This window comes from Polypterus senegalus, chromosome 12 (genome assembly GCF_016835505.1).
Source record: "Polypterus senegalus isolate Bchr_013 chromosome 12, ASM1683550v1, whole genome shotgun sequence".
Lineage (NCBI taxonomy): Eukaryota > Metazoa > Chordata > Cladistia > Polypteriformes > Polypteridae > Polypterus > Polypterus senegalus.
Window position 1 is genome coordinate 117108782 of NC_053165.1, and position 20213 is coordinate 117128994.

General features: G+C 36.4%; 1 protein-coding gene and 1 long non-coding RNA gene across 3 annotated transcripts; one reads left to right on the plus strand and one right to left on the minus strand.

The window, feature by feature from the left end:
- Positions 1-5911: 5911 nt before the first annotated feature.
- LOC120540906 lies at positions 5912-12699 on the minus strand. Its single transcript, XR_005635894.1, has 3 exons — positions 12667-12699; positions 12342-12441; positions 5912-6101 (listed from the first exon to the last, which is right to left on the minus strand). It is a non-coding gene; the product is annotated as an uncharacterized LOC120540906 (long non-coding RNA).
- Positions 12700-12812: 113 nt separating this feature from the next.
- Positions 12813-19665, plus strand: lysmd4 (LysM, putative peptidoglycan-binding, domain containing 4). Of its 2 annotated transcripts, none has more exons than XM_039773296.1 (3): positions 12813-12884; positions 14498-14769; positions 16355-19665. In XM_039773296.1, the coding sequence occupies exons 2-3, from the start codon at positions 14509-14511 to the stop codon at positions 16988-16990; spliced, it is 897 nt and encodes a 298-aa protein (XP_039629230.1). In that variant the 5' UTR covers positions 12813-12884; positions 14498-14508; the 3' UTR covers positions 16991-19665. The 2 variants fall into 2 exon arrangements, with proteins under 2 accessions (XP_039629230.1, XP_039629229.1); XM_039773295.1 differs by having other exon boundaries at positions 12831-12884; positions 14495-14769.
- Positions 19666-20213: the final 548 nt, after the last annotated feature.

Genomic DNA, 20213 nt, shown 5'->3' on the forward strand with positions numbered 1-20213 from the left:
TACATAGCATCTGTCTACCAAATCTGTATCAAGAATAAACACAAAGCTTCATGAGGACTAAACAGCAGAACCCAATCAAGTCAAGTCAAGTTGGGGAGCATGCACTGGTACACTGTGTTTTTGCACCCACTACACAGCAAAACAACTCGGGATCCCGGTTTGCAACCCCCCAGGCAGACACGCGGTCCAGTCTCGCCCTCCGGAAATGACCCTCTATCTGACACAGCCATGTGTTACGTCGGCGGCCCCTTGGCCTGGTCCAGCCACTCGGGTCCTCAACAATGAGGATCTTACGAGCCGGATCACCCTTGGGGAAACACGCCACATGGCCGTAGTGCCATAACTGACGCTCCCTCACAATACAGGTAATGTGCCTCATTCGGGATTCCATGAGGAACTGCTCATTCGCCACAAAGTCAAACCAACGGTACCCAAGGATTTTCCGGTGACCCCTTTCCAGCGACCTCATGACCCCCCATGCTCTCCTAATCCGTCTACTGACTTCACAGGAAGAGTCACCAGAGACATGAATGTCACTGCCAAGGTAAGTAAACCTCTCAACAAGATCAACACTCTTTCCGCAAACAGACACACTACACTGCTGATGGCTGTGCCCAAGAGGTCATTAAAGGCCTGGAACCCAATCAGAATTCTAAAATATAATAGTGCTTTTCTCTGAAAGTATGACTGTTCAGCAACATTATGACTTGTGTGTAGAAACTGAGTCTACTGCTGCGAGTTCCAGTGGGCCTGTACCATTTGTCGGAAATTAGGAGTGAGAAAAGCAGTTGTGCAGGATGGCTGAGGTATTTAATTTCTAGGGCAGTGAGTGATGTATGTGTTCCAGGAGAGAAATCAGCTTTGCGCTAGTCATATTCACCACCCTCTGCAGAGCTTTACAATACTGAGCTAAGCAGGTACCATACCAGGATATTTTGCTGCCAGTGAGGATGGACTGCATTGTGTACCTGTAGAAGCCTGTGCCAAAAGATGGAGAAATGTGAGCTGTGCTCAGACATCTGAATGAGTAGAGACACTGGTGAGCTTTTTTGACAAAAGGTTAAAGGTGTTGTGCTCACTTCAGTTTATCGGTTATAGTGACTTCAAGAGATATAAAGTCACCCTAGGAAATGTAAAGGTGGTCACTCCTTCAACCTCTGATGCGTATGTCAATGTGATTTACCTTCTGAAGTCTATGACCAGCTCTGTGGTGTTGCTGATATTAAGGGTGAGATTGTTATCCTGGTATAATTTACTTACAGTAGCAGGTAGACCTCTTCTTTGTAAGCCATTTCATCATTGTTGAATATTAGGCCAATGATGGGGGTGTCATCAGTATGTTTAGCAGTGGAGTTGGAACTATGTCAGACATAGTGGTGGCCAACTTTATTGGTGAAAACAACAGTATTAAATGTTGAACTGTATAATATAAACAGTCTATAAACAGGACTCTGACATAACAATTTGTATTATCCAGATGTGCCAGGATACTAAGAAGTGCAGTCATTGGGCCAGTTGTGACCATATGAAAACTGATGGTGATTATGCCCATCTGGATTTTGAATGTATTCTAGCACCAGTCTGTCAAAGCACCTTTATTGTAACATGGAGTGAGACACACTAGGCCTCAGTCATTGAGGCAGTCCATTTTTGTTTTCTTAGGTACAGAAATAATTGTTGTCCTTTTGAAGCAGACAGGGACCACAGATTCTCCCAGTGAAATATTAAATATGTCACTGAAGTGGTTAGCTAGTTGGTTACTACAGCTTTTTAAAACACACCCTGAAATTCCACCCAGACGTAGACATTAACTTGTTTAAAAAACATCCTTACATCATGTACAGAAACAGAGAAGGATGAATCAAGTGATACAGGCAATCACATCGCTGCTGTTTGTTGTCACAATCAAAATGGGAATAGAAAGCATAAGTTGATCAGGATGGTTAAAATGAACATGATGTTGGATTAGGTTTTACTTCCTAGTCTGTAAGCATCTCCAGTTTCTGTCAAAGATGGTGTAAATTGTTTCAGCTGTTAAATTGAAATTCTGTACTTCTGCTACAGTAGTGAAATAGGAATCTTTAATCCACAATTCATCCATCCATTTTGAGACCACCAGGCCACACAGATGAAAATTATAGATTGGTAGATATCTGTTTCTGCCACTCACTAACAGTGCCAGTCAGACAGACAGATAGATAGATAGTGTCATGGATGACCAAGGACCCTGCCTGACCATGATGTCAGCTGGATGGAAGGACCAGGGGAGAGAACATCTGTGAGCTGCTAGCTCCCCTGGGACACTACAGGGCAGCCCTCCTGGGCAGATGTGGCACCACGGATTCCTGCAGGGCATGTTGGGACTTGGAGTTTAGTACATCCTTGTTGGGTTCTGTGGGGGCCACCAGGGGGAGCTGCAAAGCCCTCCATTCAGGAAGCCAGAGTCGGGAGGAGGTGGACAAAGCGTTTTGGGAAAGGAGTGGAGGTGGAGAAAGAGAGAAGAAAAGGACTGGGCTTTGGTGGTTGTATTGAGCTGTGTAGTGGGGAGCAAAGGAAAAGCCTTTCCCAGCATGGAAATAAAGTGTGTTCTGTGCTCAACTTCTGTCTCTGCCTGTCTGTGTCGGGTTAGGGTGGTTGTACGCACCCTTAAGGCTTCACTATATATATATATATATATATATATATATATATATATATATATATATATATATATATATATATATATATATATATATATATATATAATTTTCAATATTAAGTGTAACAGTGATCTTCACAGCCTTCCAACCTCTTCCAGTTTTTAGAATTCAAGCCCTGTGGGTTTGGAAATCACATTAAGAATGTTTTACACATTGCCTGTTTTCATATCAATGCTGAGCTTCCAGGGAAGCCTATTCAATGTATGCCTCTACTGTATATAATTCTTATTAGCAAGCTAGTTTTACAGCCCTCAGGGTGCTTGAGATATAATTTCTCACTGATCCATAATAACTAGCTCTCAAAATCAATTTAGCAAGTCCCTAGCAGTAAAATTAAAACATACAGACATATTTTTCATTTTCAAAAGATTCAACAAACTTCAAGTAGAAACTAAATAATCAGCAGGTAGCTAATTAAAACATGAATCACATTTCAATGTTGAGCTGTTGAGTGGATATTCTGTCACAAGTTGGTTTCTGTGTTACACCTAATGCTGTTGTGGCCTCTGGATCAAGCTGATTAAAATTACTGCTTAAAACCTTGTTAATCAATTACAAATGTTTCAGCTTCCCTTAATGAAAGGACAGATAGACTGTAGTTGAATTTGTTTGTTTTGTATCTGGTAAAACATGTAGCTATGTTTACAGTAATTGTGGTCTATTGGGAAAGATGAGCACTTTTTGGCCAAATATATTGTTTCCTTTTTCTTAAAAGCTTTTGTCTAGCTTCTTTGGCACTCATTTATAATTTGCAATGCAAACAAAGCAAAGGAAGGCGGTTTTGTCCCAAGATAAAACTAGAAAGTTGAAAGCAACTTTTACCAAGTAAACAAGACCATGTTTAGAACATTCACTTTCAGCTTTCAATATTAAAAGACTCTCAATATAGAATATCTATATATATAATTCACTAAGGCAAGACACCCATGGAAAGCACACCGGAAGGGGCGTGGATTCACTAAGCCGCCAACAAGTAAGACACCTATGGCGCACGCAGGAAGAAGCCACGCCCACCAACTCCAAGACCATTGGATACGACGACAACTTGCAGAGCCACGGCCACCAACTCGGACGCGAAGACACAGAAAAAACAGCGTTATTTATATTCGTCTGTCATAGAGGCCACATGCACCTCCGAGCCACATTAACTGTTCATAGAGGCATGTTTCTCGCGGAGGTGAATCGCCATATGCAGCATGTAAAACGGTTTGTGAGGGGTATCCCATGGGATCCTTAAAATAATCCTTTACAGCTGAGGTTAAAACACAAAGAAGTAAGCAGTCTTTAAAAACCGAGTTTTCGGTTACGACGCACGACCGCATGCACCATAGCAAACTGTTTTACACGCTACATTCAGCAATTCGCGCTACTACCGTGGTCGGGTGTCTTGGTGGATTATATATAGAAAAGCAGCCAAAACTGCACAGAGCAATGAAAAGTCTACGTGAGTCACAGGTGCATGTGGACTGTGCAAAGACGACAACGACTCAAGTGATGAGTTGGAGGTGGGCACTTGAGCAGGCAGGGTGCGATGGCGGTCCGCCAGTTTTCAGTCACGGACGATTGTGTGTTGGTTCGTTCTGTGCATTGTTACAATGTTGCTTTTCTTGCTGATTTATTACATTACCGATTTTTCAAATGTTAATTTTCTCCCTGTGCTTAAAAATCATTAAAAAACCGGCCTGATTATGCAGCGTATAGTATGCCATGGTTGGCTAGTAATAAATAAATCTCAATTTGAAATAAAAATAAATAACACAAAATAAATTTCAATTTGAATATTGCAATTTTGTTTCACATAAATCATGCTCTCTGTAATTTTAATAAGAACTGGTGTTTAGAGGTTCTATGACTCACTATGCATCTCATTATTATATGGCTTCCATTTAAGGAAAAAAGGACCAATTACAGGCTCTTAATCTTAAAAAGCAAGTCAATTAAAATGGAGGCAAAGAGGTGTGTTCTATTAGCAGCAGTAACTCATTACTAATTAAGAAAGTGGATAGAACAAAAACCTACAGCCACTGTGTCCTTCAGGATCCATGTTGACACCCTGGTTGTAAAGTGCTTTATGGTTTTCAGCTTTTGTAACAATAATTACATTTCTAAAGTATTAATGTTTCCAGCAGGGGATTCAAGCGCTTAGGAATTCAGCACTTCAACTAACAACAGAGTTAGATGCATTTTCAAAATGTTCCTTTTTCTCTTTGGGAATAAAGGAAAATAAATTGCAACGAAAATATGAAAATGTGCACTTAGCTTGTTTTATTGTTGAAGGCTTTAATTATACCTAAAAAAAGAAAATACAGAAGAAGTCTATTTTCTCTTTACCACAGCAAAACATGTTTCAAATTTCATCCATCCTGCCCATATAAACGACAAACCATTTACCTATTTTACTACACTTCGGGGTATGTATAATATATTTAAGCCAAATAGTCATCACAAGGATTTATTATAAATGAGATGAACTTAATTTACACATTGTAAACTAAAGGCCGAATGCTATATCCACCTTATTAAGAATTTGTAAAATCCTCTGCATTATTTCTTCCATAGCCCCTGACTATATTGCTTACTCCCTTAATTCACACTGTATATGGTCTTTTACGTTTCTTTCAATATGTTTCTACTGTATTTCTTTTTTCCTCTGTTTTGAAATACATGTCTGGCTTCTTTATTTTAGCACTGTAGCTGCTTGGAAATATCTGCTTCTTCCTGCAGATAGGCTCTGTCTCGAACCAGTATTCTGTCTCTTATCTGACGTGTAACTCACTGCACCCTCTTTTAAAATTAAATGTACTTTATACTATAGTCTGGACTTTCCTAAAAAGAAATTGGGTGCTTCTTCCTTATTATCTGTCACTTTGGCTAAACTAAACAAAGTGCTAACATTGGGCATTCACACACTCATTCATCTGACCTTGCCTTAGCATTCTCAAAAAAATAATTCTTAAGCTATTGTTTAGATTTGAATTCCTCTTTTTGCAAAACCTTTGTTTTCTTCACTGTTCTCTTGCACTGCACTATTAAACTCCTGCTGGTTTTCCTTTCCTTTTTATCTCTGTTATCTAACGCAATTCTAACATGACCATCTTGATTTTTGGATGTGTGAAATTTTTCATAAGTTCTGGCCACTAAGTTAGCACAACATATTGTCAAGCTTGGGTCACAAAGTTGCACAAGAGACTGAAAAAGGGAACAGGCTTCCAAGAAACAAAACATTTATTGCTGAACTGGCAGGTACAAGACTTTATTCAGAGGGGGTTTGCCAACAGCACAAAAGTACACAAGTTGTGGCTGTCAAATGTGGTGGTCCAGCTCCCATCTCCAGGTCAAAACAAAGTCCTCCTCATCAAGCGGGTTCAGCAGCTCAGAAGTAGTGAATGGAGCAGATGCAGTCTAAGGGAGAGAGGACAGGAGAGTGAGCTGTTAGGATGGCCAAGGCTCGGTCTTTTAAATGTTCTAAACCCTGTGCGAGAAGCATGTTGCATGGTAAGCCTGCAGTTGATTTCGCAAAAAGGACGAGTAATTGTTTGTTTCTCATTGAAATACTGTTTAAGATGGAGTTTCTGAAGGGTAGCTGTGTTTCTTTGCAATAGGTTTACTGTTTAACAGAGAGACAGCTCTCAGTTAAGAGCGTAAGAGTATGCCACTGGTGGCACTATGCAGGAGGAAAAACAGAACTGCACATGAGCGACAGTCACCACGGTTAAGGGCAACCATTATGGGCAACTAACCAGCATTGACACTGGTCACAATATATACAAGATTGACACATTCTGAGAATCTATTTTCCCTTATGTTAGCTTTTGGTAACATTTTAGTTTCAAAATGTACACAACATTTTTCTATGACTACTATCTAGCTGTCTATGTGAAATGTAAACAGAAGGGGATGATAACCTCATTAAAAACAGCAGTTGTTTAACTATTATTAGAAATGTTAAAAAGATTTTTCAAGCCACAAGCATCCCCAAAATAAATAAAAGGAAAACACAGTAAAAATGCGTTCTCAGCTTGTTTTATTAATAACTGTCAGTAACTACAGCTGAAAGAAGCCCATGGAGAATCAGATAATGTCAGTATTCTCTTTTGTACAGCCAAAGCCAGTTTTCTGACTTTTTCCAGGATTTACTCTGTGTTTTTTAGTCTTTAGTCCAACAATCAATGTATCAAGTGAAGAGTGATGTATCCAGTTTCTCCTTTCCAACCTGAGTTTAAGCCATTTGCATGGCTCATTCATTTTTTAAAACATGTAGCTAGTTATATAAAGTACACATTTTAACAAAGCACAGAAGGCAATTCCAAAGAAAATAACAGCATAGCTTCACTGAATTATAAGGCAAATATCTTACTCGGAGACCAAAAGAAACTGTACATGGTATGTGACACAGAGCAATAACAATTGAATTGATTGATTTTTGATGCATTTGACAGTGAAGAAGTAGTGAGCTGTACCATGTCAAAAATCCTTTGGATCAGGTGTGTCAGACTCAGTTCCTGGAATGGCTTTAGGTTGTCGTTGAACCCAATCTTATAATTAGAAGACAATACTTGCTGGCGGTGTACTCACTCTGACACATTAGATATTTCCAATAATTTTTACTTTCTCTATACGTTTTGTTAACTGACATCTAGTTAAGACAAAATAAATAGTGTAGACTTCAGAATATTAAAAAAAGAATTCAATGAAAATCAAGACAATAATGTATGTTTCATTAGCAGCAGAAATTGGTTACTAATTTAAAAAGTGCCTGGAACAGAAACCAACAGGATCTGAGTTTGAGTCATTTGTTCTACTGGCATTAGAGCCATGATGGGCATGGACATGCAAAATGGCTAATTTGCCAGAAAACTATTTCAAATAGTATTTGCAGCCATTATTAAACCGGATTCATTCACTTTAGGACTAATTGTGCTAATGCCTGTTCTAGAAGTACTCACTACTAGACAGAAAGTAACTCTGGAAAAAATTAGACTGCAAATGAGTGAAAAAATAATGCAGAAATTCAAAACCTCATCATCACTAGTCAAAACCATTTAGAGTAAGCCACCAATGACACATCTCTCATGTGCTATGTAATTCAAAAAAAATAGGACACCAGCACATCTGAAACTGCTGTAACCACTGATGCAATCTGAAGCCATTTTTAGTAAGATATCAGTGTATTTTATTTGTGATTATTTAACTAGTTTTTTGTAACAATTAATTTCCATGTGCCATGTCTTAAAACTGTTCTTAATATGTAATACTGTGAAAACTTATAGTAAATATCTACATCTATAAGGCAGCTATTACAGTGTACATGTGATTTGATGGACTGCCTGCTGAGTAATGGTACTTTGTCTTGGGGGGGAAAAATGAATTCTTTAACAAAACAAGATTTTAATACTGATTTTTAATTGTAGAGTATTCATTTTTACATATCTGTGTAGTGGAAATCACTTTTAACTGAACCACTTTAACAAGTTTAGTTAAAACATATTGCTATAAATTGTTAGGTTAGTTCTAACGCAGGACTTTTGTGCATGCAGTTCAGTAGATAATTAGTGTAGATGATGTCTAAGTATTTTTAAAGTACTAGGGTGTTGTACCGTGTTAGCCATTATGAATATAGTGAGAAGTCAAGCAAAATGACACCTTTTATTGGCTTTTTAGTTAGCCAATAAAATGTGTCATGTTACTTGACTTCTCACTAAGTACAGTCCTATGAAAACGTTTGGGAACCCCTCTTACTTCTTTGAAAACTCAGCCAATCATAAACAAAAATCCAAAGTAGCAACTTCCTTTTAATATATGACATGCCTTATGGAAAATGTAGTATTTCAGCATTGACATTAAGTTTATTGGATTAACAGAAAATATGAAATATGCATCATAACCAAATTAGACTGGCACATAAATTTAGGCACCCCAACAGAGATATTACATCAATACTTAGTTGAGCCTCCTTTTGCAAAAATAACAGCCTCTAGACGCCTCCTATAGCCTTTGATGAATGTCTGGATTCTGGATGGAGGTATTTTCACCATTCTTCCATAGAAAATCTCTTCAGTTCAGTTAAATTTGATGGCTGCCGAGCATGGACAGCCTGCTTCAAATCATCCCATAGGTTTTCGATGATATTCAAGTCAGGGGACTGTAACAGACATTCCAGAACATTGTACTTCTCCTCTGCATGAATGCCTTTGTAGATTTCGAACTGTGTTTGGGGTCATTGTCTTGTTGGAATATCCAACCCCTGCATAACCTCAACTTTGTGACTGATGCTTGAACATTATCCTGAAGAATTTGTTGATATTGGGTTGAATTCATCTGACCCTTGACTTTAACAAGGGCCCCAGTCCCTGAACTAGACACACTGCCCCACAGCGTGATGGAACGTCCACCAAATTTGACAGTAGGTAGCAGGTGTTTTTCTTGGAATGAGGTGTTTTTCCACCATGCAAAGCACTTTTTGTTATGACCAAATAACTCAATTTTTGTCTCATCAGTCCAAAGCACTTTGTTCCAAAATGAATCTGGCTTGTCTAAATCAGCATTTGCATACAACAAACGACTCTGTTTGTGGCGTGTATGCAGAAAGGGCTTCTTTCTCATCACCCTGCCATACAGAAGTTCTCTGTGCAAATTGCGCTGAATTGTAGAATGATGTACAGATACACCATCTGCAGCAAGACGTTCTTGCAAGTCTGTGGAGGTGATCTGTGGGTTGTCTGTAACCATTCTCACAATCCTGCGCATATGCTGCTCCTGTATTTTTCTTGGCCAGCCAGACCTGGGTTTAATAGCAACTGTGCCTTTGGCCTTCCATTTCCTGATTACATTTCTTACAGTTGAAACTGACAGTTTAAACCTCTGAGACAGCTTTTTGTAGCCTTCCCCTAAACCATGATACTGAACAATCTTTGTTTTCAGATCTTTTGAGAGTTGCTTTGAGGATCCCATGCTGTCACTCTTCAGAATAGAGTCAAAGGGAAGCACAACTTGCAATTGACCACCTTAAGTATCTTTTCTCATGATTGGACACACCTGTCTATGAAGTTCAAGGCTTAACGAGCTAATCCAACTAATTTGGTGTTGCAAGTAACAAGTATTGAGTAGTTACATGCATTCAAATCAGCAAAATTACAAGGGTACCCAAATATTTACACAGCCAGTTTTTCACATTTTATTTAATTTCATACAACTAAATACTGCTTCACTAAAAATCTTTGTTCGGAAAACACTCCAGTACTCAGATGTTCCTAGGAAATGAAAGACATACCACTGTTATCTTTTTTGTTGAAAGCAGAGTAAATTATAATGCAGGATGAGAAGGGTTCCCAAACATTTTCATATGGCTGTATATTTATGCAAAACATGGCTGCTATTAATTAAAATGTAATTATACAATCTCAGTAGTATCTGTAATATATTCCAGTGCCTCTGACTGGATTTAAAATATGCAGCTACATTTCTTGTATCAGGGCAGTAAAACTAATGGAAGTGATGAAATTATTGCATTAGTTGAAACAGCTCTCAAAGTACTGACTTCCTGCTCTAAAATGAAGACTCCTGTAATCATGCTAAAGAGAAAACATTTAACAATATAAAATCATACTGAAGTAGGGTAATGGGTCATCCTCAAAACTCATAATTTTGTAAATTGTTTGGACCTTTGCTGCTTGTCACAAAAGTTTTCCTTATTTAAACTTCTGTTTTATTTGTACAAGTTTTTATCTTTAGTGAAAAAAATTTAGATAAGATAAAGACTTAAACTTGTTTTTGAACAAAATATATACCTGCATTTTCAAAACATTTGATAATAAATCGTAACAACAAAATATAGACCTGAGATGCACTATTACTTGAAAAGTCATTTAAATAAATAAATGAAGCATCCCACCAGCCCATGTTCAAATAATAAGGTGAAAAGATCACATAAAGCAGTTCAAAGGCTCATCTTGTATATTACCTTACACACCTTTATTGAATGGCATCGTCCGATTTCATGTCAAAGCAATGTTTATTAGAAATTTACTTAAAGCATACGTCTGGCCACATCACCTCCATTTTGAAACACAAGAACAGTTTAAATATTTTTTTAAACTTATGAAAAATTTCATGTGGAAAATTAATATATATCATTGTGAAGAAATAACATTGACTTGAATCAATCATATCCTTTAAGTTAATAGATCAGATTTGATTGGAATGATCTTTAAGAATTAATGAATAAAACCAAATTTGCTTTTCTAAGATTAAAAAAAATACATTTCACACCTTAAAGGGATGCACACCCAAAAATAACATTTTTTAAAATGTTACTTACTCAAGTGTTGGTGAGGAAAAACTTTTACTCTCATGCTTTTATCCAGAACAGAAATCAAAGAGCTTATGCAATAATAGAAAGTAATGGTGACCTGTTCTGCCTAATAGTGAACAATGTGAAAAATGATGACCAATATAAATAGCATCCATGCAAAAAAAAAAAAAAATCTAATCTTAATTGTGTTGCATAATTCACATATCCATTCAGGAAACCTGTCTCTCCCTCTCATTCACTGATCACTACAAACTACATGGGGTAACATTAAAAAATATATACTTTCTGGTGGAGCATTCCTTTAAACTTACCTCAAAAAGAGTCTTAATGAGAAATGTCAGAGTGGCCTGCATAATACAGCAACGGCCCAAACTTTTATTGTAAGTAAGCCATTCCTAAAGCACACCTTTTGCCACATAAAGTCAAAAGTAGCTTAATCCTCCTCACCTTACACAAATGATTAATGCCTGTACTCTGCACGTTTAAAAATAGGCAGAAAGTATGGAGTGCTGGTTAAGGCTTTGGACCTCAACCCCTGAAGTTGTGGGTTCAAATCTTGTTACTGGGACTGTGTGACTATGAGTAAGTCACTTGACCTGCCTGTGCTCCAACTGGAAAAGCCAAAAAAGAATTGTAACCGATTGTATCATAAATGTTGTAAGTCACCTTGGGTAAGTGTATCAGCCAGACAAGAAAATGTAAAATGTAGGCCTGTTTAAAATTCCTGTGTATGCAAAACTACTGTCAGTTGGGTCTTTAGATGCAAAGTCTCCAAAGTCCAAATGATTTACATAACACTACATAAGTTCCATAAGTCTCAGCAATTTATGCTTATACTGTACTTATTATTTTAACAAAGAATATGCTTGTTTGAAATGTCACTAAGGCTGCTCATATTGCATTTTTATTTTACAAATATAGCAACTGATTTGATTGACTATTACTATGCGCTTCCTGTTCTCTTTCCCTTCTTTAGTTTCCTGTTTTCTGAATTAAGCATAATCATGGTGTTTCTGTTCCATGCAGACATCTTTGAAGTACACTGTTCTGAATGGCCATGTGTCCCTGAACTTGATGAAGTTTTAATGCATGTGCCACTTGACCACTCCAGTTTTTTTTCCTGCCTGGCACGTGGCACCTGATGCTACATGAATAACGTCCGCCATTCAAGAACCTGAACTTGATAACAGGGTAAACTGATGTATTTGTAATAATACATACTGCGCTTGTTTGCTAAGTGGAAGGCCAGTTTATAATAATTAATTTAAACGTATAAGCATTACACATGGTTGAACGTGAATCAAACATTTCTTCTAACCATATACACGTACTTGTTCAATACCAATAGGTGAAATTACCCAAAAGGCGACAGCCACAATTTGCATTGATTTTCATACTCGATAGTTTTCCATTTATCGCGTTTTAGTCAAACTGCAAAATACAGGAAGAAAAAAAAACAAAATAGTTTTATCTAACACCTGAGCGTATTGTCCGAAAAGTTAATAATGCGAGAAGTGCTGGGTATACACTGAAGAATTAGAAAACAATATTAAAAAAAAAAGGTTGCGAACGTCTAGAGCTTCCCGATACGCCATGGCTGGAGATTTACAGATACGCCGTTACCCTAAACCTTTCTTTTATTGCCTTGACACGTACAGCGATGAAAGCGTCAACCAAACTCGAATGAGCTCTCCATCTCGAAACACTCAAGTAGCGTATGCTCTCAGGTGATTGGATAAGACTGTATGCCTTCTAAAGATTTGATTGGCGCATGGTGTTCACCCCGATCTCTTTCTAGTTGTCCCGCCTTTCCGGTTAGTGTGAGCCGGTCGTCTCTGTAGTACAATGGGTTTGCTTTGCGGTTTCAGAACGTGGTGAGTGAGGTTTAAAATAGTTTTTAGATAAGTTTTTTCCTAGCGGAATATACGCAGAGGTCTCTGTTATCTTCTCTCCGTGTGAATGTTTTGTCTAAACGTTAGCGGTACTTTGTTTTGGTGCGAATAGATCTGTTGTGTGTTTTTAAGACGTGCTCTTCTTGCGTACTGACTTTCGTTTGTTTTGGTGTTAATGGAAATATTATAATACTGTTATGCTGTCAGATTGTATTACTTTATAGTTTCACGTACACGTCAAGCAAGCAATACACGTAGGCACCTGTCAAGCTGATTTGTTACCAGTTTGTGAGCAACCTGGACCGAATCAAAAACTTCACATATCCTCAGTGTCTCTTCTCAGGCGTGAAAGTACGGTTGAACCAAATGTTTCTATTTAGAAATTCTACCTCGTTATAAACCATCCAAACAAATGAATAGATTTCGAATGTACATGTATGTTTCCCATAGAACGTGTGTGTATTTTGGTTCGACAGTTCCAAAAAAAGTTCCTTTCGTAATTAGTTTTGTTCATAACTTGTTACTTATGCATTGTCACAATCATACAGTTATTTCCATGCATGGCTCAGATATCTTTATACCACTGATTTATCTGTTTTAAGTGTGACCTTGGAAATGCAGATTTTGTTTGTTCTCTTATTTTTCAGTAAACATTAAGAGTTACAGGCAACAGGGTCATTGCATGTTTAGTTGTTAATAAGCTTCTGTCTGAATCCCTGAGAGTATATTTGTAGCAGTGATCACTATGACATTGTGCATAGTTCTGCCAGGAAATATTTATATAAGTCCATCAGTTTATTCATTTTATATATCCGGACAATAACACAAGAAATTCATGTAAAGATTCATTGTTGCCACTTGCCTTGTTTTTTGTTAATATTTTGGAGATGACTTCCAAAGTAGTATGAAAAATATCAATATAGCTTCTGAATTCTCCTTGGTGAACTAAAGTAATGTGCACAAGTCCAAAAGAATGTATGAGTCTATAAGCTACATTTCAAAGTTTTTTTTTTTCGTACCCATGTGCCAAAAACACTGTTAAATCCACATCACCCACTTTAAATATACAAGGGCTAATGAAAAATGAGGAAATTGTTTCATGTCTCCAAAAGTATTCAGAACACAATTCAAGATTTTTATTCATGCTTTTGCATATGTAAGGAGAAGTTGTCCGTGCTGATCAAATTATGTCTTTCAGTACTGCTGTGCATAAATAATAATTCAGAGAGGGCCAGGATGGTTTTCTCTAAATTTTCGGTTAAGCGGGTTCAGATGTGTTGTGATTCAGATTTAAGTTTGAAATCACTGCGCAAAGATATTACTGCAGTATGATGCAGTGGAATTTAGGTAGGAGTCTTTTTGTTTGTAGCATTGACTTCCTTGAAGTCTTTGAGAATGACGCTGGTCATAACCCATAAATTCAGGTTTAATTGCTTAACTGAACAATAGTGAAGCTCATAACCTATGACCATTTATGTAATCAATGTCAGTATTTAATGACCCCAGTCTGACCTGAAGGTTTTATTTTACAAACTATACTGTTCTTCCTGTGTAAAAAAATTCATTCTTTTGTTTTTTTCTTTTTTGCTCAGCAGGTGATGTTATCATGATTAGACTAAAGGATTCTCTTCTAAGGCCTTTTCAGGCACCAGTGCAAATCCAAACTCATCAGAATAGCAACTTGTATCTGTTCAAGACTGAGGAAGCAGATTCAGATGAGTCATCAGAAGATGAGTTCAACACTGTGCAGCTCAGGACCAGGAGTAGAGAGCAGGCAAGAGACAAAAGAGGGGAACTGCTTTTGCTTGAACGTGATGTTTCAGATGCCGATAATCTTAATAAGTTAGCACTTCAGTATGGATGCAAGGTAACTTGCTTTCACTTGATCCATCAGTGACAGTGGGTGTTGTGCCATTTGTAGTAGTTTGCTGTGTGCTGTTACTGTATATCTTTTAATAGTTATATTTAACCAGGTTGTAACCCTCAATTTAGCAAAATCAGCAGGTGCATGTCAAGCTGACCAGGTTAAGATTTAGAATTTAATTTCTTATCTTAGATACATGTTTTGATCAAAACTTGTAATTATTTAAAGGAACTGTATTTGTCAAATAAATACTATTCCTTAGAGTTTATCTATTTGTACTGGAGTGGAATGCAGGCCTTTTACTAAATATATTATCCCAGTCTGCTCACATTTGTTCAGAAAGATGAATTTCTGGTAGAGTGCACAAAAAAAGTCTTTAATGGTCATCAGTACTACAAATTGCATTGCAATGCACTAAGCCCTGTGCCTATATTAGCATTATGCTATTCACTATGTCATTATGCTGTCACCATTTCTGTTCACAACTTCCTATTTCAGGAAAAGAAGTGATATTATTTGATAGTATATCGCTATTCCCATTGTATGTGAGCTTTTTGATGAACATGTCTGTGACGATGCGGGTTCTGCTCCAGGCTTTCATCTCCAGTTTGGGAGCACTTGGACCTGACGCCATCAGTAATGTCTTTGGATGAGCTGGACAGTGAGACACAACGAAGCAAAGGGATGGTGCAAAAAATTGTGAAAGTGCTTTTATTAAAAAATAAACGAAAAGCAAAAGTGTTCAAATAAATAGTGCAGTGCAGTCAAATGATCATTAAATAAATAATCCTTTGTAAAGGTAAAAATCCCAAAAGGTTAAAACAAGGCTAAAACACGAGAATTAAAACCTGCAGCAATCATTGCAGCTACACCAGCCAGACACAGCTCCTTCCCAGCCTCTTCAGCTCACTAAAGGTTTGCTCAGCCGACGAGACTTCAGCCGGTGCGGTCCTCTCTCTATCGGCCAGCGTCTGCTAGACCGCTCGGGGTCGGTTGTCCTCCCATCTTCCTTCTCGCACTTGGTCATCCCTCAGATCCCAAGGGCAGACTCCTCCTCGATCGTACCCACTCTCCCATTCAGTGGGCATGATCCGTCCCATGAGTGCCAGTCACTCACTCTTTCTGGGACCCCCAACCACGCTGACATTCGTTTTCTTCAGCTGGCCGGCTTGTCCATTCTCTTGCACTACCCCTAATTCTGCTCTCTTGCTCTCCAGTCTTTTACCGTTTTCCTTCCCTTCCGGCTCGCACTTCTATTTATTATGGGGATTATTATGACTCGTCACCTCTGCACTTAAGTGAGGACTGCCCGCAACACGAGCACCCAGGAACCTCTCAAGCCACACTACCACGCCCCCCTCTTTAAGCAATGAGTGCAGCGATTATCTATTTAAAAAAAGTGGCCTTTTCAATCTAAGCTGTGGACCCGCTACACCACAATGTCTTTTAACAATTTGCTGTAATATATGTGTATACTATATAATATACGTGTGTGTATTTTGTAGTGAGAAGATTGGTGTTTTTTAAAAAAAGAGTAGATTTTTAAAGAACATCTTTCTTTTAATATGTTTATTTTCTTACTCGGTAGGTTGCAGATATTAAAAGAGTGAACAATCTAATTCGAGAACAAGATATGTTTGCTTTGAAGTCTATTAAAATCCCGGTGAAGAAACATGGGCTTTTAACTGAGGCAAATCAAGAATTAAGGGATCCTAAAGGAGCTACATCATCTTGTGTTCTTGACATTGATACAAGGAATTCTCTGGATAGTGATTTGGTTACAACTGACAGCTACAGGTCTGAGTCTAATAAGTGCGCAAACTTTTTTAAAGAAATAGACAAAAATATCGAAAGAATTATTTACTCCACAGATACTGCAGGAAAGAGTGATTTTGAGACTTTGAGTACAGTGCCAAATAATGCAGAAAACCAAACTACAGCCAATCATGGGGCAGACTGGGGAATCCCTTGGTGGAATGCAGTCCTTCTTATGCTCATTATTGGAATTGTTTTCCCAGTGTTCTATGTTGTATATTTCAAAATACAAGAAAATGGAGCCTTGATTTCAGCAGCCACGTCGCCAACTGCCTCCACTGTTACTTCAGATGTGACGGAGAACAATTTCACTACAATAATTCCAGATAAACCTTTGCATTTAAGAAAAATGATGCCAAGTATTGTAACTAGGACACATGAGAAGGGTAAATTGCCACTGCCATCATAGCGTTCTCAGTAGGTTTTGCAGGTATCTACTAATTTGGTAGTGAAGTACCTGGTAAATGAACTGTAATCTCTCCAGTGAAGAAGATACTTAAGTACATGACTTTGGAGAACTGGTGCTGACAGTTCTAATCCTCACCATTTAATCCCCACCTTCCCAAAGGGTATATCTTCTGTATATAAGATGGAGCTATTTGAAAGCCATTACATTCATTAAAGAAGCATTAATATTATACAGATTTATTAATTCATTGATTCAGTATTTAAGCGATACTTTAGACAGTTTCAATTTACAAAATACTTATTCAATCTGCAGTACTAATTGAAAAAGAATCAACTGATTTCATATAATTATTTATTTTTGTTTCTATTACTTTCAGTGTTTTATGGACAGTATGGTTTTTTTCTTAGTATTTGTGTATAGGTCCAAACAGTAAATGAAAAATAATGCATGCACTTTTAATAAGTTTGTTTTTTAAGATGATCTTTGTTTTGTTTTTTTTTTTTGCTGGCAATATAACATTTGTCTTTTAAGCCATGGTTGTGTCTGGAATATAACTAGTATTATTTTTTTATGGTTATGGGCTTTATACAGTGGCATAAACAAACCGTCAGCTGTTGAGAAATGTGCAGTTTTATATGAGCTAATATTTTTCTGGTTTTATTTTTTTTAAACATAATCCGGAAGAGTGACATTTTTATAAACTGGGGGAAAAATGATTTTATATAAAATGTGTTTAGGACTTTGTTTGGTAAACATAAATCTGTTTACTGACTCCTTGACTAAATCTACACTTTCAATACTGTTTGCTTAATTGGCTGTTTGTTTTTGTTTATATTTTAGTGTTTATATTAAAGTGTCACCTTTTTGTTTTCCTTGGTTTCTTAAAATCTGCTTTGATTGCTAAAATCTAGTGCAAAAGCTTGTTTCTTTCATCTCTCTTTAAAAAAAAAAAAAAAAAGGCAGTACTTGTCTAGAGAAAATGTCGATTTGCACTTAACAAATGCTTGATTTAAAGCTCATGTTCAGGTACCATATACTAAACTGATTGTATTTTGAGGTGGTGCTCTGTGTTTTTCACACTTTATGAAACATACTGCTGGTTTCTCTTCAGAGTTTTTTTTTTTTTTTTTTAAACCTCTATAAATTTGTTTACTTATTAAATTTATTTGCCATGGTTGATAATGATTGACTGCCTCATAATTTCCAAAAGTAGACATTTTTGGAATTGGTACTTCATAATATAAACTGCCACTCCTTATTTCTTGTTCATTGAACCCTAAAGTAACACTACTCATTGACATTATGCATGACTGAAATTATTATAATGTCTTTACTATTGATTGCTGCATCCTGCAGTAACCTGAACTTTTTAAGACTTGTTTCTGTAAGGAATATCATGTAGCCTTTTGTGTCCTGAATCATTCTTCATGTCATGGAGTTTTTAATGTAATTTGTTGCCATTTTTATGTTACTGTTAAATATTTTTACCATTTGCACATGCTTTAAGGTTTCTTGTTCCTATTTAGTAAACACAATAATTGCTGAAAATAAATGTAAGTATAGAAATTTGTTTCTCATATCATACTACCATATATAGAGTAAATGAAGAATTAAGAGTTCATGTGATGTTTTGCATTAAAAAATATATATATATATGTTTTGGATCTTTTTTTGAACAAAAAAATTAATTCTCATTAACTCCCATATATTCTTTTCCTGTAGCCATTACAATTCATAGATAATTCAGCAAATCTCATTTTTAAATGTCTTACATTAATGCAGTATTTATCATTGGAAATAAATTCACTATGTTGCCCTGTTATTAGAATTTAAGTAAGTGTTAAAGCACATTGATATTTTGCGTTTAAGTAAATGTTCTCATTGCTGCTATTTTGGGCTGTACTCATTTATAAAAGGCAATTTTCTAAGATAATAGCCCATATCTATATATGCTGCTAAAAAGATGATTAATGATAAAGAGATTTAAACTGTTAATCTTAATTAAAAATTACATCTGAATAGGTTATTTCTTTTAAAGTGTATTATAGATACAGTCTGTACGAAGAAGCATTTTTGGAAGTATTACACTTAACTACTGTGGTTCTTTTTGTAAGCCTAATGTACTAAAGATAGGCAACTCTGATTTATTGACCTTCATGGAATCATGGGTACTAAATGCAACATCAGTTTGGCTACAAAAACGATGGTACTTATTAAATTAGAATATTAAATGTGACCTCTGATATATTTTTTTAAATTGTATGTTTATGTGTAAATTTTGTTTGAAATAATTGCTTTTGTTTCTCTTTCTTTTGTAACATTTTCAGTTGATAGCTAAAATTTCTGGTTAAATTCAAAGTCTTTAATTATGTTGGATAGACTAGATAATTTTGTGTGAACTGCAGAGTGTGTGTGGATGTTTTTTATTATTTCAGTAGCCAAAAACTCAAGATTAAAGATAAACATTTAAAGTGAACTTCAAAATAATTATTGTGGCGGTTAAACTGATTTGTATTTGAACATTTTATGTACATATAATATGTCAAAATAGAATATTTTGAATAAACATAGCATTATTTGTTTTTTATTTATGAAATTTAGTTGTAATTGAAGAATGTGCAGATTATACTAATTTAGTTTAGTATTTAATGTTTATTAAAGTATCTTTTTATTTACCCTATGGTTACTCTTTATTTTGGTGGGTGGGTATGCCAACAAAAGGGAATGGGGACAAATGCTTACATGAAATATATGTATTGTGATAACTGTATGCAGCTAATGGATTTTCACACTTAATGATTAAAAAAGGTTCCCCTACATGTTAGTATGATGGTAGCTTTAGGTTTTGTTCCTTATGATGACATGTTTGCTGTTTTTAATAGATTGTAAATATGTTCCCTCCCAACCTAAAGGCACCCAAATTAAGTAAGCCCTCCTTAATTAGTGCCTCCAGCAAATAATACCGACATGTGGACAGATGCCACATTTAATCTGTTTCTAAGAGATTATGCATAATCTGGTGCTAAAAATTTCACAGTGCAGGTACCCTTTTATTTACATCGTGTTTTCTTTCCATTTGTGTATAGTGTTTGTCCATGTGTTGTTTTTGTTTCCACGTTTTCTTTTTGTTCTACGTTAAAAAAAAATAAAAAATAGATTTCTTTCCAATAAATTAAACAGTATTTTACTACTAAAATCCCAATTGGTAAGATGCTTTTATATC